The 27,778-nt window shown below is 51.0% G+C and overlaps 1 protein-coding gene across 1 annotated transcript; it reads right to left on the bottom strand.

The window, feature by feature from the left end:
- Positions 1 to 1,418: 1,418 nt before the first annotated feature.
- Positions 1,419 to 27,683, bottom strand: ARHGEF40 (Rho guanine nucleotide exchange factor 40). Its single transcript, XM_056864389.1, has 19 exons — positions 27,486 to 27,683; positions 26,926 to 27,123; positions 23,443 to 25,201; positions 19,664 to 19,784; positions 17,961 to 18,066; positions 17,723 to 17,821; positions 16,999 to 17,115; positions 15,703 to 15,801; positions 12,665 to 12,792; positions 11,760 to 11,877; positions 10,376 to 10,965; positions 8,733 to 8,979; positions 7,504 to 7,590; positions 6,207 to 6,431; positions 5,519 to 5,680; positions 4,808 to 4,970; positions 4,001 to 4,153; positions 3,488 to 3,591; positions 1,419 to 1,533 (listed from the first exon to the last, which is right to left on the bottom strand). Exons 1-19 carry the CDS (start codon positions 27,681 to 27,683, stop codon positions 1,438 to 1,440), a joined length of 4,770 nt encoding a protein of 1,589 aa, XP_056720367.1. The 3' UTR covers positions 1,419 to 1,437.
- Between the last annotated feature and the right edge of the window lie 95 nt (positions 27,684 to 27,778).

Raw genomic sequence — 27,778 nt, forward strand, 5'->3', positions numbered from 1 at the left:
AAAATCCAGACCACAGCATGCCACAAGCAAAAGAGGAATTTCACTGCAGAGGTGTCCCTGGAGCAAATAACTCCAGCAAGTAGCTTGACATTTGCCCAATTCAGCACAGGCAGAATCTCCACTCTGCCACAGAAGCTTGAGGGTTACCTTGGGCCAGTCACACCACTTAGCCTAACCCTCCTCGCAGAGCTGCCGTGAGGATAAAATGATGGAGGGAAGACCAGTCTAAACTGCTCTGGGTCCCAAATGGGTTAAAAGTCAGGGGATCAATGAAGTAAATAAATATATCAATGTTCATACTGTGATTTTTGTTGCTTTTCCCCATTACAACGTTTGCAGCCTGATAAGATCGCTACGTGCAGGCTTTACCACCTCAAAAACAAACTGAAAAACGCGGAGGCAAAATACACCAGATCTAGTGGGTAGTGGTGGGTGTTACGTTCCTGAATGTGCCAGCTTGTCAAAACTCAATGTACACTTAAAAAAAAAAAATCAGTATACCAGCTTGCAGCCTTATCTTTGGCATCTACCCGTTCTGTGTGCAGGTAGCGTTGGGGGACATGCAACTCCCCTGCCTACATTCTGAAGTGGTACAGTCCTGGGAGATCTGTCACATGACAGGTCACATCGTTTGGCTCTAATTAGGCTTCTTAGTCGCTGGCATCAGAAATTAACAGCTGCTCCCCTGAAAAACTCAGCACCATAAATATTGCTGCATCATTCTTTTACTTATGCATCTCTGCAGTTTCCCTGGGCTACGTCTGAGTTCCTTCTTTGAATGGGGACGGGGGGAGGATTCACGCCCCATAGCAATCTGTTCGGGGGGAGGATTCACGCCCCATAGCAATCTGTTCGTCTCGCCCGTCGTGCAGCCCAGACGCACCTTTCTTTTTTCTTCCTGGGGGGAACCTGGATGCGGTCCCAGGAGTGCATCCCCGTCGTTTGGCCAGCAACCGTCATCCAGATTATTCCCTTCCTCTCTCACCAGACAGAGGAAAATACCAATTGGTCTAGACAAAAGCTGGCAGTGGACCCTAGGCAAATGAGCGTGCGGTACCCTCTGGGCATCTGCCCCGGCTGATGGGGGCTGACGCCACCAAGTTCATTCCTCCAATTTATTGTGTCCACGGTCAACAAAGAGCTCTTTGGTTCGGCCTTCTTCAATAACCCCTCTGACCAGCGGCGGTATCGTTTGGACCAATCATCTCCGATAATTCTCCAAAAAAAAAAAATAATAATGGTGGAAAAGGCACTGGATGGAAGCTCTCCAGCAGGAAAGAGCCCTCCCAAACTTGAATCAAGACAGAGGAGGCTAGGTTTTCCTGTGGGATGGCAGCAGATAAAGGAGCATGGGAGAGTCCTCGGATGACTTGGTGGGAGGGTGTCATGGACACGAGAACCCGTGCATCTTTTCCCCCGCCCGAGGTACTGTGAGACTCAGACTGTCCTGTTCCCAGAGCCTCTGGGGACCGAATCCTGCCGTCCATGGCTAACTGGGGAGAAGAGCTTTCGATGCAGGCTCCACACCCAACGCTGCAAAGGAAACAAGAGACCGGTGAGTATCGGAAACAAAACGCTTAAATGCTTTGCTGGCTAACCTCAAATTTATATTCCTTAATTTTATGTACATATTTTATTATACCTGATTCCTTGCAACCCTGATTCCAGACAGTTCCTAACTCTTTTTGCACTGAAGAAGAAGAGTTGGTTTTTATATGCCGACTTTCTCTGCCACTTAAGGGAGAATCAAACCGGCTTACAATCACCTTCCCTTCCCTTCCCCTCAACAGACGCCCTGTGAGGTAGGTGAGGCTGAGAGAGTGTGACTCGCCCAAGGTCACCCAGCTGGCTTCGTGTGTAGGAGCAGGGAAACAAATCCAGTTCACCAGATTAGCCTCCGCCGCTCATGTGGAGGAGTGGGGAATCAAACCCCTGTTCTCCAGATCAGAGTCCACCGCTCCAAACCACTGCTCTTACCCACTACACCACAGATCTTGTCGGAGTGTGTGTGTGTGTGTGTGTGTGTGTAAAGTGACCTCAAGTCACGGCTGATTTATGGCGACCCCAGAGGGTTTTCAAGGCAAGAGACTAACCAAGTTGGTCTGCCATTGCCTGCCTCTGCAAGGAACTCTAGACTTCCTGGGTGGTCTCCCATCCAAGTACTAACCAGGGCCGACCCTGCTTAGCTTCTGAGATCTGAAGAGATCCAGGCCCTCACCCTGTCTACCTAACATAAATTGAATATCTGCAGAGAGGGGCCTCCCATTTCTGCCTTCTGTGCAGCACCCTCCTCTGTGTAACATTAAATCTTAGTGTTGCACTTCCAAAAGGTTTCACGGTAATCACAGCAGTCAGTCTTGCAAAGTAGAATCTGTGTTATTTTTCTCGCACTGCAAATCTCAGGCTGAGAAATAGCAGCTTTGCCTGGGGTAATCCTAGCAAGTTCATGCCTGAGGTTAGATTTGAATCAGTGGTTTTTGCAGCTGTCACTGTTAGCCACGACGCTCTGCCAGCACTGTGGACATTAGCTGAATTTTAAACGAGAGTAGTAACACAAAGACAACTGGAAGGCCAATGAGGGCGGCACAGAAGACAAAGAGAAACCACAAGGCGGAGAAACACATACTGGTTAAAAAAAAAAGCACCTGAGCACATTGAACAGAAATTGAGTAAAGATATCCCTGGAAATACAGACAGAGAGAAAGACATGGAGAAATGCTGCGTGTTAACACTTTGGAGAAGACGGCAGGAGAAGATAACAAGGGAGGGAGTTGCCCAAAGGCAAAGAAGTTTGGCATGGGCGCTGTACCTGGCTACCACAGCCTCAGAGTGGGGTCACTGGTTCACCGGCAGCGCCAGAGCTCTGGCAAATAAAGAAAACATACACAAGGCTATCAGGGACGACATGGTGAACTCTGGGTGGGGAGGAGAGAAAGCTGAGGGTAGAATAGGAATGTCACATAATCTGGTATGTAAACACAGGACCGTTCAGGCAAACAACCTTGTGGTTATCAGCACCTACGGCAGAAGGGGTCTGTCTCTTGCCCTCTTGGTGTGGATCAGTGTGGGCGACGCAGCTATGAGAGGCCTGTGGGTTGCTTTCCGGCCAAGCTGCATGAATTCTTGAAAACTGTAGTAACTCAGAATCAATGTATGCAGTCGGCAGAATTAGCCTTTCCTGGAATGTACCACTTCAGATTGCAGGGAGAGCATTTTTAACTTTTTTCCCATGAGAAAGACGGGAGGGAGTGCTCTTGAAGGAAACTAACCTGTCAAGGAGAACTCGGGACTGAACCCTTTTCCTTGGCATGCTAGTTCAGAACAGGCAGGGTGTTTCTTTTGCTGGCAAGGAATTCAAAGATGCAAACCCCACCTTGCAAAAGCAGCCAAGGAAAACCTGTGCCAGGTTGATCCTACTGAGAGCATAAGCGGGACCAGAGTAACAGGCTCCATTACCACAGACCCGTTCGAAATGGTGTGCACTCACCGACTGGTGGTGCCCTACGGCAGAGCTACTCCCAGGCAACGATCTTGCCAGGCCAGATGGTTCTCGGTGGCTCGGGGAGGCTCCTTCTGAATCAGGGGTCTCCGCTAGGGGGAACGGAAGAAAAGGTGAGTGAACGTGGAGCATAAACGCTCCCAGAAGGCCTGGGGGCAGGGGTCATAAGGAGGAGGAGGCGAAGAAGAAGAAGAGGAGGAGAAGTTGATTTTTATATGCCAACTTTATCACTTAAAGAAGAATCAAACAGGCTTAGAAACACCTTCCCTTACCCTCCCCACAACAGACACCCTGTTAGGTAGGTGGGGCTGAGAGAGCTCTAAGAAAACAGTGACTAGCCCAAGGTCACCCTGCTGGCTTCATATGGAGGAGTGGAGAAACCAACCTGGTTCACCAGATCCACGTCTGCCGCTTTTGTGGAGGAGTGGGGAATCAAACCCAGTTCTCCAGATCAGAGTCCACCGCTCCAAACTCTTAACCACTACACCACAGGAGACTCACCCCTTGGGATAGGCTTGACGTCCAGGTCCCATTCCTCTTCCTCAACGTGTCCAGGCAACGATAGCCCAGAAGGGGGTCCGGGGCCAAGGCCGAGAGGGGCCAAACGCTGGGCTGGGCAGGAGGACATGCACAGCGAGATTGCCGGATGGGCAGCTGAGGAGACAGAGAGAGAAATCTTCAAGGCCTTTCCCCACAAAAAAAAACCCTCCTGTATGTCTTATCAGTAGCCTCAGTTGAAATCTCCCACCTCTCCAAACAGAAACAGTACTCCATTTGGCCCTCTTCTGAATCCTTTTCCACATTCAATTCATGTGGACAATAACCAGCCTTGTTAGGGACAGGGCGGATTATCCAGAAAGCACACACTGCTTCCACAGAGTCCATACACAGAGACACATTTTACATACAGAAATGTGTTGTCTGTATCGTCTACATAAAGAACGTCTTGCTCACTGATGGCATAGGAAGGTATCCCAGAATTGTCTTCTGCTCGGCATTCTATGGAGGGAAACTGACCTCCCCTGCTTGTAAGGAGCATCCTATAGACCAACCCTATTCTGCTAACAATTCCATTTAGTATCTTCCATTTAGTATCTTTGAGGTATCTTCAAAGAGGTCATGGTTACCTCATCTTCGAAAAAGAGGCCAACCTCCTGGCCTCCCAGTTGACTCAATTCTATTTCAGCAAGAAAAGTAAAGCACAGGAAAGATTTCTTGAACCTGTTGCCATGAATCTTCAGTCCTGATCCCAGCCTCACCCGACTGGACGTTCCCTGACCACCATCTCTTAGGTATCCCCGTACCCACCTTGTCTCCACAGCAGCTGGGCTATAACATTCGTCCACTGATGCTTGACCTCAGCAGAGGCTGCCTGCAGTGTGTAGGCCTGTCGGGCTGGTCCCCGTCCAAACCACAGCTCAAAGCGTAGACCGCTCGGTCCCACGCTCTCCGTCAGCCCCATAGATGCCGTCTGTGCAAAAAGAGGCAGGGGTGGTTAAGGGAAAGTTAGGGTCCATGCTCCATTAGGCCAGTGGCAAGGGGAGGAAGAGGAAGAATTGGTTTTTATACCCCTATTTTCTCTACCTTTAAGGAGTCTCAAAGCAGCTTACAACCGCCTTCCCTTCCCCTCCCCACAGCAGAAACCCTGGGAAGTAGGTGGGGCTGAGAGAGTTCTCAGAGAACTGTGACTAGCCCAAGGTCACCCAGCAGGCTTCATGTGTAGAAGTGGGGAAACCAACCCGGTTCACCAGATTAGAGTCCACCGCTCCTAACCACTACACCATGCTGGAGGCAAGGCTGCCAAGCTGTGACTAGCCCAAGGTCACCCGGCTGGCTTAATGTGGAGGAGTGGGGATTCAAACCCGGTTCTCCAGATCACTGCTCCAAACCACCACTCTTAACCACTACACCATGCTGGCTCCCCTCAGCTTGAACTGCTTTGTGTTGTGAGGCAGTGTCCTCCTCCCTCTGGGGCAGCCCAGCTCCCAGCGCCAAGGAAGGAGTCCCCCCCCTGCCCACCTGTAAGGCCTGTTTGCAGACGTAGCCGCCCTCCGCTCCCTTGCACTTGGTGAAGAGAAGCAGCCGCTCAAAGAGGAAGACATGTCGCTGGCACTTGCGGCGCCCACACACCAAGGTGAGCTCGCCACGCTGCAGCAGCGGCCCTTGTTCAGACAGCTTCATCTGCAGGGAGACAGAAGCGCTAATCAGATCAAGGAAGCCTGTTGTCCCCCCCCCATAGGGTTGCCAGGTCCCCCCTCTCCGTCGGCAAGGGGATTTAGGGGGTGGGGCGATCGCGCGCAACTGCATGCAACGCGATTACGTCGCTTCCGGGTTTACCCCCAGAAGCGCCGCATCACCGTGGCCACTTTAGCACTCAAACCCTCGGGGAAAGTGATGTGATCGCGAAACCACCCACCTGGCAACCCTACCCCCCCCCACCCCAAACAGCAAAAGAAGTGGCATTTGCCCAATTGGCTTGTAGGGTGCTCACACCCGCTGTACCCTGAGAATCGGTACCCCACAGATGCTGCAGGAAGGGCAAACAAATGACAAAGGACAAATTACACAAGGAAGAAAGCACCGAAGAATGGGGAGAATCAGTCCAGCGTTCAGTGGCAAGGGAGGAAGCAGCGCATGCATGGGGGGGGGGGTAACCCGACAGGAAGGAGGATGCCGCGTCAGATGCCGGGAGCGCCCGTGCGCTCACCTCGCAGCCCCGGATCTGCTCGGCGGCCAGCAGGTCCCTGCCTCGCTGCTCCTGGGCCTCCAGAAGTTGCTGGGCCTCCTGCAGGGCTTGGCGGTCGGGCCCCCGTTCGAGGTCGCACTCGCGCAGCAGCTCACCCAGGAAGCGCCGATATCGCTCCAGCTGTTCCAAGGGCTCGTGCAAGGCGTGGGTCATTTGCCTGTGCTCGCGCAGTTCTATTGGGCCCTTCTGAAAGGAGAAGCAAAGGAGGCAGCTGAGTGAGGTGCGGCGGCGGTCCGAGGTCTTGCTGAAGCAGAACGGAAGAGACTCGGCCTCCGGGTGCCTTGTTTCACCTGCCTGTTGGGAAACCCTGGAACCCTGGCTACCAGGGAGCCAGACTAGGATTGCCAACCTCTAGGTTGAGAAGCCCTGAAATGCTCGTGGAGCAGCGTGTTAGAATATGATAGACAGCAATCATTGGAGTTACAAAAGGAGCGGTGGCCGTTTAAATGGACGAGAAACGGTGTGACAGCAATACAAGGCTGTATTAACGGGTGGCTCGAGAAGACTCGTGGAAACAGGGAAATCGTTTACCGGAAGCCTGTCCACCCTGTTTTTTTGCCACTTTAAGGAACTTGGTTGATGAATGTATTACGATGGGCTTGTTACACTGTATGTTGTTTTGCACAATCTGTATATGTTTTGGTGTGACAATAAGTTACTTGTCATGTACATACTGACAATGTTGTGGAATGCACCATTTGTAAACTTAGTTAAATATGTGAAATACAACTCAGCGAGTTTTGATACAAATTGAAGCTGTGTTTGGTTACTGTTTTTGTGATTACACTTTACGTTTTATATTTAGTGTATACATTAATAGCCATAGTGACTGCAATTTTGGCAGCTCTAGCACTATATTTGATAACCTCCAGGTGGTGGCTGGAGATCTCCTGCTATTACAACTGATCTCCAGCCGATAGAGATCGGTTCACCTGGAGAAAATGGCTGCTTTGGCAATGGGACTCTATGGCATTGAAGTCCCTCCCATCCCCAAACCCCACCCTCCGCAGGCTCCACCCAAAAAACCTGCCAATGGCGAAGAGGGACCTGGCAACCCTATTCCTTACAGATGGTCAGCTAGCGGCAGGTCAGTTTCCCACGAAAGACTGCACCAGAACGAGCATTTCCCATAGGTGAATATCAGGTGGGAAGAACCCATTAGGGGGCAAGGCTACTCGTTTATCGACCTTCAACGTAGCCTGCCCCGAGGACAACGTTCAATTTCGTCCCTGCATTCCTTTGTGGCCGCAGCTCCTACCTTGCTGGTGGTTCGAAGCGAAGCCAGGGCGGCCTGGAACTTGTGGTGATCTTTGGCATAAATGGCATAGAGTTGAAACCTCTCCCCCTACAAGGCAGGAGAGAAAAGGGTTCCCTTATTTACTCAGTCTAGCCGCAGTCTAGGAAATCTGGTGGCTGCAACAAACCAAAGCAAAATCTGGAGACTGTTAGAGAAGCTATTCGTTCTCCTTCCTTGCCAATGTTTTAATAAGAAAGTGTAAACTGGAGATATGCGGAAAGGGCAGGGCTACCTTTTTCCCCTGACCCTTCTGCTGGCCTTTTAGGAAAACAAAGCATGTGACGTTAAAGAATTGGCTTAAGTATTATGAAAAGATTATGGGAGAATGTTAGGGTTACCAACCTCCAGGTACCAGCTGGTTTATTCTCTGGAAAATCTCAGCAGTTGCCCTCTGGATGGAGCAAGCAGCCAAGGAGCACAAGTGCTGTGAGGCTGTTCTACATTTCTAAAAAGAGAAGCAGGGCGGCTCAGCCTTGTGCGGAACCCGTGCCCCTAATCGCCAGCTGTGTTGGGGTGGGGTGGCTGTAGTTATTCAGTGAGAGACAAAAAGCACTCTGCACATTCTGAAAGGTGCTCTTGAAAGCCAGCGTGGAGTAGTGGTTAAGAGCAGTGGTTAGGAGAAGCGGACTGTAATCTGGAGAAACAGTTTGATTCCCCTCCACATGGCCGGGAGACTCTAAATCAGGTGAACCGGGTTGGTTTTCTCACTCCTATACATAAAGCCAGCTGGGTGACCTTGGGCTAGTCACAGTTCTCTCAGAACTCTCTCAGCCCCACCTCCCTCACAGGCCGTCTGTTTTGGGGAGGGGAAGGGAAGGTGATTGTAAGCCAGTTTGATTCTTCCTTAAATGGTAGAGAAAGTCGGCATATAAAAATCAACTCGTCTTCTTCTTGTTGTCCTTATTAGGTAAAGGGAGCCCCCTGTGCAAGCACCAGGTTATTACGGACCCATGGGGTGACATCTCATCCCGACATTTACTTGGCAGACTATGTTTACGGGGTGGTTTGGGTATTACTACTTACAATATTCCATAGCATTGGGAGGGGAAAGACTTCCAAGGGTTAAGCTACTGTGAGCCTTGTCACAAATTGAACTGTACCGCTGAGGAGGTTTTGTCAGCGGGTGTGAGGGAACAAGAGGGACCCTCGGCACACCAGCGGTGGGTGGTCAGTCGCGGCAGAGCACTCACGTGACGCAGGAAGCAGCCCCCAGCACGCGACGGGTGGTTCAGGCATCCCTCCAGCTCGCCAAGCAGGCTGCTGCTATGGAAGGCAGCCAGTTGGTCCCGTGTGGCCCGCAGAGCGCTGCCTAGGCACCTCAGCTCAGCGGGCAAGGCCTGCCCCCCAGGTTCCTGGGCCAGGGACACCGGCTGGGCCAGGGCACTCGCGTACTCCCGCTCACACTCCAGCATCTCTGCCAGAAGCTGCTGTTGGACCCTGGGGAGAGAGGGGACAGGAAGCGATCATGCACTTAGCCTCAACATAATCTGTGGAAAGGGGGTACATTCCAAGCGAGGATATACTCTCAGCAAACGAGTGAGCTAGGGGCAGATTTCGGGTGCTGCTGAAAGTGGCAGAGCAGAAGACCACTAGCTCTGTCCAGCAGGAAGTCATGGAACAGTCAGAGCAGTTCCTCAGTGGAACAGGCTTCCTCGGGAGGTGGTAAGCTCTCCTTCCCTGGAGGTTTTTAAGCAGAGGCTAGATGGCCATCTGTCAGCAATGCTGATTCTATGACCTTAGGCAGATTACGACAGGGAGGGCAACTTGGTCATCTTCTGGGCATGAAGTAGGGGTCACTGGGGGAATGGGGGGGAGGTAGTTGTGAATTTTCTTGCATTGTGCAGGGGGTTGGACTAGATGACCCTGGTGGTCCCTTCCAACTCTATGATTCTATGATTCCCCTTCGTGAGAATGAGGCTTGCACAAGAGAATATCCTGAAGAGTCGCGCCCTGTGTTACCCAAAAGGAAGACAATCCTAAATGTAAGACAACCCTCCTATTAAAAGATTACACACAAAAGATTTTTTTTTCATTATCATACATAACTAATATATAAAAGAATTTAAGAAGGCCCCTGATTTTCAGGACAGCACTCCTAAGTGGGGTGGGGGCTTATTCTTCCTTTCAGGCAATTAATGGGACAGGGAATAAGAGGTGATGTACCAACGAACAAATAATGGTACTTTCATCATATCATAAAGTTAACCCCAACTGGAACTATCATGGAGGACTTCTGGATAGGGCACGGTGACTGTCAGGTCGCAAAGCCCACTCTGGTTAGCAGGGTCGAAGGCCCCTTTGCCTCTATGACCTATGACGGCACGAAATCAAAAAGCGATTCTGCATCTCGGGCAAACGCCACAGGGTTTGAAATAACGTTCACGGGAGAGACTGAAGCTTAACAACTTTAAACAGCTGAGTTCTTCAGATCGGGGTCATTGTTCGACAGTTTGGTTTGGATGTTCCCACCACAAATCCTACACCCTTTCCAAAGGTAGAAGCATCAAGAGGTAACAACAAGGTGATGTTTTTTGCTGAGCAACCAGCATGAGGGTCTGTTTTGGTTGAAAACTACAGCCTTGCTAGGGAGGTTGTATAGGCAACAATATTGTACCGTTACCTAGAAAGTTGGCTATGACCATTTAACAGGGATTAAGAGGTGCCTTTTGGACTACCTAGCACCAGAATGTCCCAGCCCAGCCAGGATTGTGTACATATTTCTTGAGTGATACCATGCATTTGTATGGCCTCCCTCTCAGCCCTAACCCCGAACTGTAGCTGAACAATAAAGGTCGATAGAAACTCTCTCCCTCCTGCCTGCTCCTCTACTCACCCAAGACAGCGCCTTCTTTCTGTGCGGGGCGTGGCCCCCCAGGGAGCTTCAGCGACGTGGGTCCCGCTGCGACTCAACAGCACGTGCTCGCGGGGGGAACAGCTCCGATCCGCCAGTTCCCGGCTGCTGACCTCCAGGCCACGGATGTGCACGCTGGGGCGTCCCGGGTCACTCAAGGCCCGCAACGCCAGGGGAGAGGCGGGAGACATGAGCATGTGGGAGGTCGCAGGAGGACCCCCTTTCTTCTTGCTGCTGTCCGTAGGATTGCTTCGAGTCGGGGAACAACAGGGGGAGGCCTTGGGGCTGAGGTGGGGCTGGAAGAGAGAGGTCAGGCTGCAGGAGGAGCCGAACCTGCCGCTCAGACCCCAGCCGTGCTTCGGCGAGGAAGAGGTGCTAATGCTGCAGGCGCGGGGCCGTGGGGCAGGGGCGGCTTCTGGCACGGCTTGCATCTTCCCTTGGAACCTGGGACTCAGCAGCAGCGTCCTCTCCAGAGATGCTCCCTCCGCCACCCTTTCAATTGGCCTCCTCTCTTCCGTGCTGTTGCCAGTCGCTTGCAGACTCGTCTTTTCTTCCACGGTTTGCTTCTGAGCCTACATTGGAAAAGAAACAGGCTGGACTGGCACCCTGAGCCTTGCATTTATGCATTACCATTTATTTGAGTATCCCGCTCTTCTCCCCAAGGGAGAACATTGTTCTTCCCTCATCCATTCTCTCACTAGAACCCTGTGAGGTAGGTCAGGCTGGGAGTTTGGGACAGGCCCGAGGTAATAAAATGAAAAACTGTGGGAACTCCCTGCTCCAGGATGTGGCGATGGCTGCCAACTTGGAAGGCTTTAAGAGGGGAGTGGAGATGTTCATGGAGGAGAGGGGTATTCATGGCTACTAGTAAAAATGGATGCTAGTCATGATGCAGGAGCCTCGTGGCGCAGAGTGGTAAGCTGCAGTATTGCAGTCAAAAGCTCTGCTCACAACCTGAGTTCGATCCCGGGAGAAGTCGGTTTCAGGTAGCCGGCTCAAGGCTGACTCAGTCTTCCATCCTTCCAAGGTCGGTAAAATGAGTACCCAGCTTGCTGGCAGTAAAGGGAAGTCTGCCTAGTAAACGTCAGGATGTGACGTCACCCCATGGGTCAGGAATTACCCGGTGCTTGCAAAGGGGGACCTTTACCTTTTTTTTAGTCATGATGCATACCTATTTTCTCCAGGAACAGAAGAGCATGCCTATTACATTAGGTGATGTGGAACACAGGCAGGATGGTGCTGCTGCAGTCGTCTTGTTTGGGGGCTTCCTAGAGGCAACTGGTTGGCCACTGTATGAACAGGCTGCTGGACTTGATGGGCCGTGGTCTGATCCAGCATGGCTTTTCTTATGTTCTTATGTTCCTACCTGCGTGTTTTCCCGCTCTTGCTGCAACACCTCCAGGCGCCGGTTGCTGAGCTGGACCAGACTGTGAAGGGCCTCATCCACCTCTTGGTAGAGCTTCGTGACAGCCACAGTCTCCGTGCTGCAGGGAGAAACAGTGGGTCATACTGGCTTCTCCTTGCCACACAGGGTAGCATCCTGGCAGGAGGAGAAGGAAGAGCCTGCAAAGGTCAGATTAATGCCAGTGGGGGATCAGGCGGGGAACTGAACACATGGCAATGGCTTCTCACCCAGCCATTTTGTACTCTGCAGCTTGTGGGGGGGCTTTTGGAGTGAAAAATGGCTGGTGGGGGAGGGGATTACATATCCATCTCCTGCAAAAAAGAAAAAAGGAGGGGCAGATTCCTAAAGTTGCTTATATTAACAAAAAAAAGTCCTTCGGGGCTTTGCGACATGTAACCATACACAACGTTCAGTTTGTGCCTCATATTGTGGTGAACACTATTGATTCCTGCAGTGAACTGCCTTGAGGAGAAAAAGAGGGCTATAAATTCCTTAGATTAATAAACAGCAGGCAGGATACTGCTTTCTCATTGTTAATGGTGTAGTGGTTAGGAAAGGCAGGCTCTAATCTAGAGGACCGGGTTTGATTCCTCACTCCTCCGCATGAAGCCTGCTGGGTGACCTTGGGCTAGTCACAGTTCTCTCCGAACTCTCTCACAAGGAGTCCGTTGTCGGGAGAGGAAGGGAAGGTGATAGGTAGGAACACCTTCCCACCCTAACCTCCCTCACAGGGTTGTTGTGAGGTTAAAATGGAGGAGAGAGGCCACTATGGGTCCCTACCGGAGAGAAATGAAGTAAATAAATAATAAATACGGAAGGGGGTGAGGAGAAAGGGCACGAGCTGCTGCCGGACTCTGGCTCCTTACCTGTGCGGCCCCAGTGCAGGCAGCTGTGCCAGCAAGGCCCCGCCGCGCCGCTGGAGCTCCAGGAGCTGGGGCTGTGACAACAGTTTCTGCATCATCTCTTGGTGCGAGGCGATTTGTGCCGACGGCTCCTGTGGGGAGGAGATGGTGGTGAACGTGGCAGAGCGAAGGCGGCTGGGGTGGAGCTGGCAAAGGAGGCCGTCTGCCCCGCACAACAGACGGGAGCACAGCAACATCGCAATACAGCGTGTCAGCATCCAACCCGGCAGCTGCAACTGGCACGGTGCAAAATAGCCGCAACATCACATTACAGATTGTCAGCATCCAACCCGGCAGTTGCAACTGGCACGGCGCAAAATAGCCGCAACATCACATTACAGATTGTCAGCATCCAACCCGGCAGTTGCAACTGGCACGGCGCAAAATAGCCGCAACATCACAATACAGATTGTCAGCATCCAACCCGGCAGTTGCAACTGGCACGGCGCAAAATAGCCGCAACATCACAATACAGATTGTCAGCATCCAACCCGGCAGTTGCAACTGGCACGGCACAAAATAGCCGCAACATCACATTACAGATTGTCAGCATCCAACCCGGCAGTTGCAACTGGCACGGCGCAAAATAGCCGCAACAATGCAAGGTGGTGGAACAAGGGTTGCCAACCTCCAAGTAGGAGCTGGAGATCGCCTTTAGGGGCCCAGATAAGATTGCCAGCCAGACTGGGGGAAATCGCCTCTTAATAGAGATTTAATTAGCGGGAATGAGCTTTTCATGGTATGACGTGAAATAACATCTCCTGATAACGACTTGCAAATCAAAGTGACATTAAAGGGACAGAGAGGCATTCAAAGATTGGCAACCTTGGCCCCCACAGCAGCCTAATAACCCAGCCTAGCCTTCTCTCATCAGAGCTCAAAACAGAGTTGCCAACCTCCAGGTAGTACCTTGACATCTCCTGCTATTACAACTGATTTCCAGCCAACAGAGATCAGTTCACCTGGAGAAAATGGCCGCTTTGGCAATTGGACTCTATGACATTGAAGTCCCTCCCCAAACCTCGCCCTCCTCAGGCTCCACCCCAAAAACCTCCCGCCAGTGGCAAAGAGAGACTTGGCAACCCTAGGTGGAACGAAGCCATCAGTGTTGTGTGTCCTCGGTTTCTGTCAAGTCGGGGGAAAGGGCAGAGAGCTATGCAGGGCAGTGAAACACCGTTTCCCAATCACTGGAAATCTAGCTTGGCCACCTGAACTCCGAAGACGTTTAGGCTTATTTCGCACCAAGGTGACAACTCTTTGCGTGGCCTGTAGCCCTCCAGACGGAAGCTCATGCGATTCAAACTCCTCCAAACTAAATGATTCCTTTCACAAAATAATACCGCACAAAATAAATATTTTTGCAAATATTTGCAAATATCCACTCCCTGGATAAAACAGCTAAGGACGTTTCCTGAGAAGAAGATACCGTGTTATCTGCTATCAAGTAGATTGTTGAATTGCGTGAGAGACGTGGCAACTTTTCTCTTCGTGCTGTCAAGAAAAAATTAATCTTCATTTCCTCCCTTTTTTTTAAAGTGTGAAACGGCAGATGAATAGCCAATGGCTTTTAAATCTAGGGAAAGGAGAAGAAAATGCTTCCTTGCCGAAAGACAACTAGGTGTCAGGAAGAAGAGGTCTAATCTAGTTTCTCCCTAACACCCTTGTGTCCTTCGCGTGGGCCATTGCTTTGTTTTGAGGAGCACTGGATTCACATCAGCCCCCAATGTGCAGTCCGAAGAAATACAGCCCCGAGTCAGGTTTGGGCATCTACCTCAGTGAGAAGGAGGCCTCCATTTTTCAGCCTCACAATTGTGACCGTATCTTCGAAAGACGCACATTACACAAAGGTTTCAGTCTCTTTGATGGAGCTGCTGTGTGCCTTATGACTATTTTTGGGATTATCATACATCAAACGCAGTAAGCCTGAAGATAGAACAGAGGCGGTTTGCATGCACAGTCCAGCTTCGGATGACAATGAGCACGTTGATGCTCATACGGTGACTACAAGAGGAAAACGGATGTGAGTCAAGAAGAGCCTCCGGTTATTTCGGGCCTCGATTGCTCACTATCATTAACATGAATAGGGTTGCCAGCTCCAGGCTGGGAGCTACCTGGAGATTTTGGGGTGGAACCTGAGGAGGGCGGGGTTTGGAGAGGGGAGGGACTTCAATGCCATAGAGTCCAACTGCCAAGGCGTCCATTTTCTCCAGGGGAACTGATCTCTGTCGCCTGGAGATCAGTTGTAATAACCGGAGATCTCCAGCCACCACCTGGAGGTTTGGAAATCAAACTGCAAGGCTAGTGCCCCAAAAGGAGGAATTACAACAATCAGATGGCACTTATGGCAAAGAAGCACGAAACTACTACTGCTTAACAAAGAGAGTCAATGTAATGTAAGCACATAAACATAAGCAAAAAGGCAAAGACAAAGTACATGTGCAAAGTCCCAGAATTTTTACACAAGGTAAGTACCAAAACAACCATATGGGTTTGACGCAGATACGCCATCCGCTAGTACTGAGGGGCTACAAACCTTGTTTTTGGAACATATGTTCTGTGGAACTGTGACTGATCGTCGTGGGATTACCAGAATCGAAAAAGCTTATGTGAAATAGGACTCTATACTGGAAACCTTTTTTTTTTTGGCATTTCTTGGACTTTATTGACCCATATGGTTGTTTTGGTACTTACCTTGAGTAAAAATTCTGGGACTTTGCACATGTACTTTGTCTTTGCCTTTTTGCTTATGTTTGTGTGCTTACATTACATTGACTCTCTTTGTTAAGCAGTAGTAGTTTCGTGCTTCTTTGCCATAAGTGCCATCTGATTGTTGTAATACCACCTGGAGGTTGGCAACCCTAGGCATGAAACAATTAAAAGCATGGGGCTGAAGGTAATTCTCTCAGGGTAACCGTGCAAGGAAGCTATAGGGACTGTGGATGGTGCTGCTTCCATTCACAGAGCTAAATTGTGCACCCTGGTGATCTCCGGAGCAGGCCTACCTCCTGAATTCCTTTTGTTCCCTCTGCCTGGAGGTGAGCGTTGGCTTCACACACGGCTTTTAAGACGCTACAGCAAAGGGTCTGCAGTTGCTCAAGAGCCTGTGAAAAGAGAGTTGTTATCACAAAACGGCGGAGCTTGAATATAAGCATACCTCGGAGATATTGCGAGCTCGGTTCCAGACCACCGAGTCACACAAATTTTTTGTGTGCGAGTCACACAAATTTTTTTGGTTTCCCAGTGCATATAAAAGTCATGTTTACACTATACTGTAGCCTATTAAATGTGCAATAGCATTGTGTCTTTAAAAATGTACTGTGATAATAATGGAAAAGTTTGAAATATCGCGAGAATCACCAAAAGGCGACACAGAGACACAAAGTTGGAAAAATGGCACCGATACACTTGCTCGGAAACGCAATATCTGCGAGGAGCAATAAAGCGAGGCACAATAAGAACATAAGAAAGGCCCTGCTGGATCAGATCAAGGCCCATCAAGTCCAGCAGTCTGTTCACACAGTGGCCAACCAGGTGCCTCTAGGAAGCCACAAACAAGGCAACTGCAGCAGCACCAATAAAACAAGGTATGCCTGTGTACGTGAAGGTCACCTAGGACAGCTCCCTTGCTCTAGGATTTCACAGTGGCATGGCCATATAGTACTTGTGGCTGAGGACATGAGGCTCATGTGAGATGTAAGGAGAGCTCAGGGTCTGGATGAGGTTGAGGGAAGAGAAGGTTCTGGTAGGTTTCAGGGAAAATTTGGAAGTCAAGAGCAGTAGCAGGTGAGTATATGAAGGGCCAAGCTAGACGATATGGGTGTCCAAGGGGGCCCACTATTTTGAAATAGTGAGTTCCCAGCTGGGAATTCCTTTAAAATGTACCCCAGGGGGCTGGTTTTGGTCAGGACCACCACAGCACGGGAGGAAGATGGCCTCCCTCTGCCATTTTTCTGACCTGAAACAGTGATGGGGGGGCATTATGTGCCTATGTGCCTGTACACCCCCCTCCAGCACCATTTTGGGTCAAAATTCAGCAGGGAGGGGAGTCAGGAGCCTCTCCTTCTCCTCACCAGTGGTCCCAACTAGAATTGGGCCCCTGCAGCACAGTTTAAACAAGCTCCCAACTGGGAACTCGCCACGTCAAATGGCAGCCATCCCCAAGGAACACCCCTGTTGTCTAGTTTGGCCCTAAGGACGCGGGAAAAGGCAGGGTTCCTCTCCCAGATTGGAGGGAAGTTCGATTGTTTCTATGAGCGAGCCCAGGGGGACAACACAAGGCCTGCTTCATTCTCTCTTACCTGGTGCGCCCCCACCCATTTGCGTGGTGAATGGTGCAGGGTCCCACCTAGCGCAGGAGTCAGGTGGTCTTGGGCCACGTAACGGGGCAGCTCGGGAAGAGAGAGAACCACCACCTCCTGTGGACGAAAGAGACTAGTTCGGACACAAAACGTTCCTGTAACTCAATGCCTTTGATACTGCCCAACCCAAAGCTCTCCATTCCCACAACACACACACACAGTATAAAGATACACAGTGAAAATCCAATTCTAGCTAAAGACCTCTTCTTGCTTTTCCTCTGCAGCATCCCGCGGTGTAGCCATTTATAACTCTTCCAGCATTATTAGCCGCCTCTTTGACACATCACCTAGTTTAGCGGCAGCTGCCACACGAAAGGCATTAGAGTTAAGTGAACAGCGCTCGAGTGTATAAAATACATGGTATGATCTGTCCGTCCCTGTCTGTAGGTGGCACTGCCGCTTAACAGACTTCTGCCGGGTGGACCGCTCGAGCAAAGTAAATAAGAAGCGAAACAGGGCTGCTAAAATAGTGACGATAATCCGTACGGCTGGCTCAAATTTTTTCTATCGTTAGCAGAGTTTGGGTTACGATGACATGTACTTTTTTTAAACCCTTTTATCTCTCGACAGGACTCTGTCTCCAGATTCTGCCCACGTTGTTCTCTTCCTTCACATACCGCTCTCCTAACAAATGGCCTATCAAGCTGCCCCACTGGAAGCTTACCACAGCAGGTTCCAAGGCCAATTCCTCTTCGTGGGGTACAAAACGGTCATCGGGGGGTAAGATCACCAGCAGCTGGCTCACAGGTGGCGGGGAACCCTCCTAAAAGAAAAAGGCTGTGTTTTCATGCAGGTAGAACGGTAGGTAGCTATAAGGCACAGCATCAGAAGCAAATCGACATGACCCACAGAGGACTGGGGGCGAGGACTGGGGCGGGGGGCACAGAAAGAGAGTCCCATACCTGGAATATCCTTAAGGCCGGCAACAGCACAGGAGCCTGGAGGGCCCAGTCATCCACCTGGCTCAGGTCCAACAGCACAGTCATCCCCAAGGCCTTCTGCTCTTTCCTAGAACATTTGGGAAGAAAGAAAGGAAAAATGAGGCCACAGCTCGCATCAAGAGACCAGGGCTTGCTCAGCAGGGGTTAGCACGTAGTCTTCCAAAGGGCAACATCAACAGCATATGACAGCTGGCTGGGACATTTCACTTGCAAACACTGCAAAGAACTATTCTCTAGCACGGTTCCTTCACATTACCCTCACAATCACTCCGCCACAGGCCTTGATTATACCCATTTTACAGGTAGGAACGCTGTGAGGAAATGAAAAAAAACCCCAATCTGGACATGCATCTGTTCCTTTTTTCAGGGCTCTGTGCATGTTTAGCACACCTAGGGTACAGGAGAACATGACGTGAGCAGTGAGAAACTGATGGGAACAGGGTTACTGCACTGTAGTTCAGTTTCCACTGAGGGTTAAGGATGGGGGAGCAGGAAAAATGTAATACGTCCCCTGCAGCCCATTCTACATTCCACACGAACACATGAAGCTGCCTTATACTGAATCCGATCCTTGGTCCATCAAAGTCAGTACTCAGTCCATCAAAGTCTACTGTGACCGGCAGCGGCTCTCCAGGGTGTCAGGCGAGAGGTCTTTCACACCACCTACCTTCCTAGTCCCTTTAACTGGAGATGCCAGGGATTGAACCTGGGACCTTCCCTACACTCTGCCACTTCATTACGGAGTTGCCCACTCTGGCTTGGGAAATTCCTAGAGATTTGAGGGTGGGGCCTAGGGAGGATAAAGTTTGGGGGAGGAAGAGAACTCAGCAGGGATGTGATGCCAGAATCCGATCTCGGAGGCTGCCCTTTCCTCCATGAGAGCTGATCTCTAGAGATCAGTTCTAATTCCAGGAGAACTCCAACCCCCATTTTGAGTTTGGTCACCCTACCTCACTATGAGCTCACTGCTGCATGGCTAGACCACACCCCAGAGAAGATGTGGAAAATACAGTGACAGCTAAGTCACTAGGAGCCAGCATGGTGTAATGGTTAAGAGCAGCGGTTTGGAGCGGTGGACATTAATCTGGAGAACCAGGTTTGATTCCCCACTCCTCCAAGTGAGCGGCTGACAGTCTCAACCAACTGTCAAGTGCAAAAATATTGCAAACGTAAACTGATTTTAAAGCTAGGGTTGCCAACCCCCAGGTACTCGCTGGTGATCTCCCGCTATCGCAACTGATCTCCAGCCGATAGAGATCAGCTCCCCGGGAGAAAATGGCCACTTTGGCAATTATACCTCCATGGCATTGAAGTCCCTTCCTTCTCCAAACCCCACCCTCCTCAGGCTCTGCCCCAAAAAACCTCCAGGTATTTCCCAACCCGGAGCTGGCAACCCTATTTTAAAGCAGTATGACTGTTCTCTCCCAGCAGCTTCCTGGGAATGGTCGTTTTGTGAGGCTGTGGAGGAGAATTTCATGTGAGCTTTCCACCCCTCGCACCAAACCATTTCACTGTTTTTCGTTTCCTAGGGGAGTCCCAACAATCAACATTTAAAACTCCTTTACGTTTATAACGCAGTGGGTGATCCAGACAGGCTGACACAATATATTTCCTGTGAATCATCCTAGGAATTCTTCCCTTGGAGGCAGTTTTTTTTTCTTCACCTGAGAAGTGAGTGCAGGTATCTCAGGGTGTTGACCAGAGCTTCTTGTCCTGGGGGCAGCCCGTCTCGAACAGGCTGAGGTACCACAGTCAGCAAAGGCCGTCCAGCCCTGTCCGTTCCTCCTGTTGGGATGAAACACAAGGAAATCGCAAAGCTGAACTCTACACCAATTTGCCAAGAGCTAGGGAGAGCTTCAGGTACTACACTGAAAGAAGGAGAAGGAGAAGGTCCCCTCTCCACAACAGAGACTCTCTGAGGTCGGTGGGGCTGAGAGAGCTCTACGAGAGTTGTGACTAGCCCAGGGTCACCCAGCTGGCTTCATGTGAAGGACTGGGGAAACCAACCCGGTGCAGCAGATTAGCGTCCGCCGCTCATGGGGAGGAGTGGGGAATCAAACCCGGTTCTCCAGATTAATGTCCACCGCTCCAAACCACTGCTCTTAACCATCACACCATGCTGGCTCCTAGTTACTTAGCTGTCACTGTATTTTCCAACACCACATACAGAGAATTCGCACCCTAGAGATAGATACTGGGTCAGAGCAAAGTCCCTGCATTTATTTTTAACTTAATAGACACCCATTTATTAAGGAGCACAGGTTAACAGTTTTCAAGAAACTTCACAAAGCATGAACTAGAGGGTCTAGAATAAAGGGACATCCATACCACATCAAGTATTTCCTACATAACTGCCACCATGTGCTCTTTGGAAAGGCCCTCTAGATGCAGCTTCTCCAAGGAAGAAAATGTTGTATGCATTTGCCCACCGCTTATTATAGGCTTGGACTAGGTTAGGGAACACAGGACAGATTTTAGCATCAGTCGCCAATATACGTAAGCCACATCCTTGTTCCAAACAAAAAAATAAGTTGTTTTTCTATAATCACAGGAAGAACCCCTGAGCTCATTCTCCATAAAAAAAACCCTTACTGCCCCATCTTCCCAGCATTATGTTACTGTTCAGGGTTGGAAAAAGCCTCCTAATTTCCACTGATCCAAAAATTCCATTTCCTGTAAGCACATACCATTTATTAGCTCCACAGCAGCAGTAACACAACTAACAGTATGTGGACAGGGCTCTCTGGTTTTGGAGATGAAGGGGTCTCCAGATACTCGGGCCTTCTATGGCCACTCAGGAGGGATTCACACAGTACAAACTCCATGTAGCGGACATCTGGACTATTGCCCGGCTTGTGCGGATTTGATTTGGATTGGGAAATTGGCGGTGGGTGGATGGCCCCAAGCCAGATTGGGTCTGCATTTGCCTGGGAGTGAAGTTCCTAGCATGGAATTCTTAGATCATGTCTGTCAATAGTCCAGCGGTTAGAGTGTTGGACTAGGATCTGGGAGATCCAGGTTCGAATCCCCACTCTGACAGGGAAGGTTGCTGGGTGACGTTGTGCCAGTGACACACTCTCAGCATGGTGTAGTGGTTAAGGACGGTGGTTAAGAGCGGTGGACTCTAATCTGGAGAACTGGGTTTGATTCCCCACTCCTCCACGTGAGTGGCCGACTCTAGTCTGGTGAACCAGGTTTGTTTCCCCGCTCCTCCACGTGAAGCCAGCTGGGTGACCTTGGGCTAGTCACAGTTCTCTGAACTCTCTCGGCCTCACCTACTTTACAGGGCGTTTGTTGTGGGAAGGTGATTGTAAGCCGGTTTGATTCTTCCTTAAGTGGTAGAGGAAGTCGGCATATAAAAACCAACTCTTCTGCTTCTTCTAATCTACCTTACAGGGATAAGGATAAAGGAGAATATTGTTGGTCACGTTGGGTGCCCCGCAGGGAAGAAAAGTGGGGTATAAACAAAGTAAACAAATAAAAATGTGTAACATGAATTGCTAATCTGGAATTTCCGCCCTTTTTTTATAACTCACAATTGATTGCCAACCTGGAATTTACATAGTAATTGACAACATTGAGGCTGAAATTGAGCCATACTTTTTTTTCCCCTTGAGAGAAATCTTACCCAAAATGTTCCCTATCCATTATGTTAATCTGTCCCCAGAAACACCACCATGGAATTTCTTCTACTTTCCGTGTCCACCCTAAGGGTCTTTTCAGGTGACCTTTGTAGTGAGCAGGAAATTGATATCATGATTCCAAATGTCTCTGCAGCATCCATAGAAAGAAACTACATTTGCCTCACTATCTGACGTGACTTTTAAAAAACAATTTTGTAGAAACTAGGTCTACCAATAGTTATTAGCTAAATGGAACCTCCAGGTTAAGAGGCAGTATAGCTGTAAATACACAGAACAATCAACAGGAGATGGCGGTCTATATAGGGTTGCCAGGTCTCTCTTTGCCACCAGCGGGAGGTTTTTGGGGTGGAGCCTGAGGAGGACGGGGTTTGGGGAGGGGAGGGACTTCAATGCCATAGAGTCCAATTGCCAAAGCAGCCATTTTCTCCAGGGGAACTGATCTCTATCAGCTGGAGATCAGCTGTAATGGCAGGAGATCTCCAGTTAGTATCTGGAGGCTGGCAACCCTATGTCTATATCGCGCCTGGCTTATCAGCTTTCAAAAGATCTGGCTGGTACTTTAATCAGAGAGACTTTGGGGAAAAGGTTCTTAAAAACCAGCAACCCAACCAGTGCAATCCTACCCCTTTTATCCCCTCCTCCCCTCTCCCCTTTCCTTTCTATTCTGTCTCTGCTTATGCTTCCAATCGACCGCCTCGGGGAGGTCTGCCTCCCATTTTGAAAGCGGCATGCCTTTTGTAACGTGATCGGGGTCTGGTGTTCTTTCGAGTCGTGTTTTGTGGCTTTGGGCAGGGGAGCGGTTTGCGCGAACCGTTGGGATGTGGCCACAGTGAGACGGCTTGTTTTCCTCAGACCTCATGGCATTCGGTGAGATGGCTGAATGCTGGTTAAAGGGACAGCCAGATCGGGCAGCTTAACAAAATTGTTTTTGCAGAGAGCTCTTGGATTTGGGGACGGAAACCTGGATTGTACTTTGTAGGACGGTCTACATAGAAGCTCAGCATATCTGAAGAATGTTCTGAAGAAGTGAGCTGCGTGCTGAGTGGGTAGGGTCTGTCTTGCCAATGCAAAGTGTGCTTGTTTGGAAATATACCAAGGCAATGCGCTCAGCATCCAATCCAAAACATATACATGAAGTTGAGTGGAAAGGGAGGGTCATTTGAACAGCGCAGGTAGGAGACATCTATGACACTCTCTCCAATGACGTCACAGACCTTGTCCAATAGGTGCTTTGCATAAGTGTAACCCCAATCCAAGTAATAGCTGTTATTGTAATTACTATGGTTAAGCACAGGGCGAGGTGACAGGACATTATTCCAGCAACTGAGCATTATGTATTGAGTTCAGGGACACTAGGATTTCCAAGGAATAGGTACACTAATGCAGAGAGTGAGGAACATCTGGAATCTTTTGCAATGCCTTCCACATGCAAAGAGAGCACCACTTGGAAAGCGGTTTAAAATCAGCTGAAATTTACCATTCAAATGGTTTGACATATCTGTCTAAGGCCTTTTTGCAGTTTCTAATTTTTGAAACCCTCGTCCTATTGCATTGCTTATTAGATGCCTCATGCTATTGGACTGCGTGGACATACACCGTGCAATCTGCTTTGATCCTCCATGAGAAAGGTGGCCTATAAATAAATAAATTTGCTAAACTAACAACCCACAAGTCTGCGCTGATAAAATGGAAATAATACTGACCCTACCAAGCAACATGTTCCAAAGACCACAGGAAGGAGATAACAAGCCCATTTCCCAGCATCCCCTTGGCCCAGAAAGGATCTTTCACCAACTTACCTGTTAGCGCAAAGACACCTGACCGCAAGAGGTCCCAGTCTACAGCCTGCTGGAGAGGAACCGTAGCAGGCAGAGAGGCGGTTGGTGTTTCCTCCACCGCCTGTTCAGGGACAACCCTTGGGGCTTCCTCTTGTCCCCCAACACTTGGCTCTTCCTCCCCTGGCAACTTGGTCAACAGCGCTTCTCCCGCGCCAGCCTCGAGGCTCTCCTCTCCCGTGCAATGGCCTTCCGTACCAGCCTCTTGTTCCGTGACGTCCTGCTCTTCCATGCCAACGCTGGCTTCCCCAGCATCGACCGCAGCAGTCTGGTCTTTGGCGTTGTCTGGGCCTTCTCTGCCAACGCTCCTTTCTCTAGTACCAACCGTGCTGTCTCCTGTGCCAGCGGAACATTTTTCTGTGCTGTCCTCGGGGTCTCCGATGCCAACGCTATACTTTCCAGCACCGATGGCCAGCTCACCAACGCCAGCACCCTCCTCCTCAATGCCAGGGGTTCCCTCTCCTGTGACGCCACTTCTCTCACTGGCGCCATTACAATCCGCAATGCCCGCAAGACGTTCTTTGGCGTCGACCACCTGTTCGCCACCATTAAAGCTTTGTTCTCCCTTCCCAGAATCCTCTTTTCTTGTCCCAACACAGATCCCTTCCTTTTCTGGGTCTTTTAGATCAGTCAAAGCCCCCGTTTCTTGGTTAGCCGCGTCACCCCCCTGCCTGACTCGGCCACCCGCCCCTCTCCCGGCACCTTTCTTTTTCCTCCGGTTTCCCTTGGCGGTGCGTTTTGGTGTCACGGAAGCGGGAGATGGGTTTTCATTGCTGACCTCCCTGGGAGGAGTGGGGTCTCGGTTTACAGACCCCGCCGGCTCTGCTTTCTCGAGCCCGCTCTCCTCCACAGCAGCTGCGCCAGAAACATCTGGCCGCGCCTCAGCCCCAGAGGGCTCCTGGTTTGGCGCCGGTTGCCTAGAACCCGGGCTCTCCGCCGCCTGGGAGGGCTTTGACGTTTGGTCCAAGGCCTGGATAGGGTTACCTCTGTGCGGCTCAGATCTGTCCCCTTGGCCACTCCTCTCTTGACTCGACTGCTCGGCCTCTTGGTTTCGGCAGGCCTTGCGCAAGGCGAAGTTCTCCCCGCACCCGGACTTGTGGTGGAGCCAGGCCCGGTGACGCCGGCTGCGGTTCTTGTGGTGTCCCTTGCGGGCGGGCATCGTCTGGATCTGAGGACCGCAAGGCTCGGGGATCCTGGCTCCCTGGTGCAAGGTGGGGCTGACCTCCAGGAGGTGGACGTACTCCCCCTCGGACTCCCGGTTCTCCCCTCCGGAATGGCGCCCGTCCCCCGGGCTCCGTGCCCCCAGCACCTCGGGAGCCAGATCCGCAGGGCAGCGCTGCCCCACAATGAACCCGTCCTTGTGCACAAACTGGGGGTACACCAGCTCGGGCCAGGGCAGGCTCAGCACCTTTTCCCCGTCGGCCAGCAGGCAGCGCTCCAGACGCCCGGCTCGGCGTTCCTTGTTGATGCCGTTGAGCCACTCGACGGTGAAAAGGAAGGGGTAGGAGTCCGGGGGCACGGGCAGCTCCTGAACGCCGCGGCCCTCCGGCGACAGGCACTTCAGCACCAGGCGTGGGGCGCACTCCCGGTGAGGCACCACTTGCAGGTAGAAGTCGCCGGGGCTGAGCCGTTGCCAGGGCAGCGAGCCCAGCTGCACTAAAACCTTCTCCCGAAGACACAGCGGCCAACCCTCATGGCAGAAGACGAAACCGCTGTATTGGGCCTGAGGAGTGGAGAAAAAGAGAAGAGGAGGAAGAAGAAGAGTTGGTTTTTATATGCCAGCTTTCTCTACCACTTAAGGCAGAATCAAACCGGCTTACAATCACCTTCCCTTCCCCTCCCCGCAACAGATGCCCTCTGTGAGGTAGGTGGGGCTGAGAGAGCTCTAAGAGAACTGTGGCTAACCCAAGGTCACCCAGCTGGCTTCATGTGGAGGAGTGGGGAAACCAACCCGGTTCACCAGATCAGACTCCAGGAGAGGGTGAGTTACCTGGAAAGCCAGTGTGGTGTCAAGGTTAGACTGTCAGACTAGGATTTGGGAGACCCAGGGTGACTTTGAGCCAGACACACACTCTGAGCCTAACCTACCACACAGGGTTGATGTGAGGATAGAATGGTGGAGAGGCAATGATATAAACCGCTTTGGGTCACCACTGGGGAGAAATGTGGAGCATAAATGAGGTAAAATAAAAACATGCGAGACTGTGTACGCACTGCTCTTTGAAAATAACCAGCATCAAATAAACGCTGAATTCTGGGACATGGATACATATCGCAAATGTACTTAAATATGTTTATTCTGCAGAATGCATGCTGACCATCAGAAATACAAGTCATCTTTTCCCACTGGCATCCAATATTGTAGCATCCATTTCACTTTCAAGCATACTAGCATGAGGCAGTGGTTAAGAGCAGTAGACTCTAATCTGGAGAACCAGGTTCGATTCCCCACTCCTCCACATGAAGCCTGCTGTGTGACCTTGGGCTAGTCACAATTCTCTCAGAACTCTCTCTGCCTCACCTACATCACAAGGAGTCTGTTGTGAGGAGGGGAAGGGAAGGCGAATGGAAGCCACTTTGAGACTCCTCTCGGTAGAGAAAAGCAGGATATAAAAACCAACTCTTTTCTCTTCTAGAAGAAGTTGGTTTTTATATGCCAACTTTCTCTACCACTTAAGGGAGACTCAAACCGGCTTATACTCACCTTCCCTTCCCCTCCCCACAACAGACACCCTGTGAAGTAGGTGGGGCTGAGAGAGCTCTAAGAGCTGTGACTAGCCCAAAGTCACCCAGCCGGCTTCGTGTGTAGGAGTGGGAAAACAAATCCAGTTCACCAGATTAGCCTCCGCCGCTCATACATTTATAGTCCTAAGGACTAGAAACCTGCTTATATTTTTACAGGAAAGCTGGGATTCTCAGGGTGCTAAATCATACATCCGGTTTCTGTCTTTGTAGTTTGCAGTTGCGAAATGCGCCCAACTCTGGTTATACAAAAGGAGAGCAGGGCTGGTCATATCCCTAAAACCAACGAATACATCTCCCCATGCAGCAAAGCTATTAACAATAGGACTTTTTTGCAGGACACTGATTCACAGAGTCGCCATGAGTCAGAAGCGACCTGACAGCATTTAACACACACACACACACACACACACACACATACAAGCACATCATTCAATACTCCATTGGTGCACAGGGCTGATTCAGTGGGGAGTTGTTGTTTGGACGGATGACGGAGCTAAGACACAATCACATTTTAGGACGCAGCCCTAGGACTGAAGCAAGGGTCCCTGAGCGAAGCTTTAGATCAATTTAAGCCTCAGATGGAGGTCTGTATTGAGATCCCAGCACCAGAACAAATGGCTTTTGTGCCGCCCTGGCCCGAGAGCGATTTCCCGTTCCGAGGGTCCTCCAGAGGAACAGAGCCAGACCAATGCGGAGACTCACACAGGCTTCACTCTGGACGCGAGCCAGAATGTGCTTGGCAGGAACGAGGAAGTCGAGGGTGTAGCGCAGCGCATCGTGCTGGTAAGTCCGCTCCAGCACCTCAAAGACCTGGCTCAGCAGGGTGGGGGCCGTGGCCTCGAAGGGGGGGTACAAGGCAGCCAGGGTGCTCTGGACACATTCCTCCACCGGTTCCGGTTCCTGGGAAGACAGAAAAGAGAGAGCACGCAGGGTGGCACCGGTGAGCCTCCAGCAGCCCCTCTGGGCTCGCCCCGCCCTGCCCGTCCCCCTGGCCGCAGGAGCTTTTGGTGTCACACGTCGCTTGAGAATCGACACCCCACGCAAATCCCCGCACCATTTAGTCCTCAAAATAACCACGCGCAGACTCAGGTCCCGGCCAGCTGTAGGGCAGCCACGCTCTTCTGTTGCCACTCGCTGATCTGTCGCTCTCCTGCAACACACCACAACTCGTGACCCGGCTTTGGTGCCAGGGCCACCCCCTTGACCCCCCCATCTCAATTCTGCCTCGCTCAGCCAGCTAAATTTCCGGCGGTTTCGATTACCCGCCACGGGCTTCGGGGAGCTTTGTGCCCAGAGGCTGGATGCTGCCCCCTGCCGGTGTGCCAAATGGAACCGGGCAGGGAGGCAGACGAGGGCAGAGACCAGCCATGTGTAAAAGAGAAGGGGCGTGAAGGGGGGCAGCCCGAAAGAAAGAGCTTGGGAGGGTGCCAAGACTGGAAACGGAGCAGCCGAGGCTCCATCTGGAGTACATTAGCGACTGTGAGCTCATTCCTTCCGCAACTCCACCCAGCAAAGGAAATGGGGGGGGGTGACTGCAAGGGGGGGGGCAACCGAA

This window comes from Euleptes europaea, chromosome 18 (genome assembly GCF_029931775.1).
Source record: "Euleptes europaea isolate rEulEur1 chromosome 18, rEulEur1.hap1, whole genome shotgun sequence".
NCBI lineage: Eukaryota > Metazoa > Chordata > Lepidosauria > Squamata > Sphaerodactylidae > Euleptes > Euleptes europaea.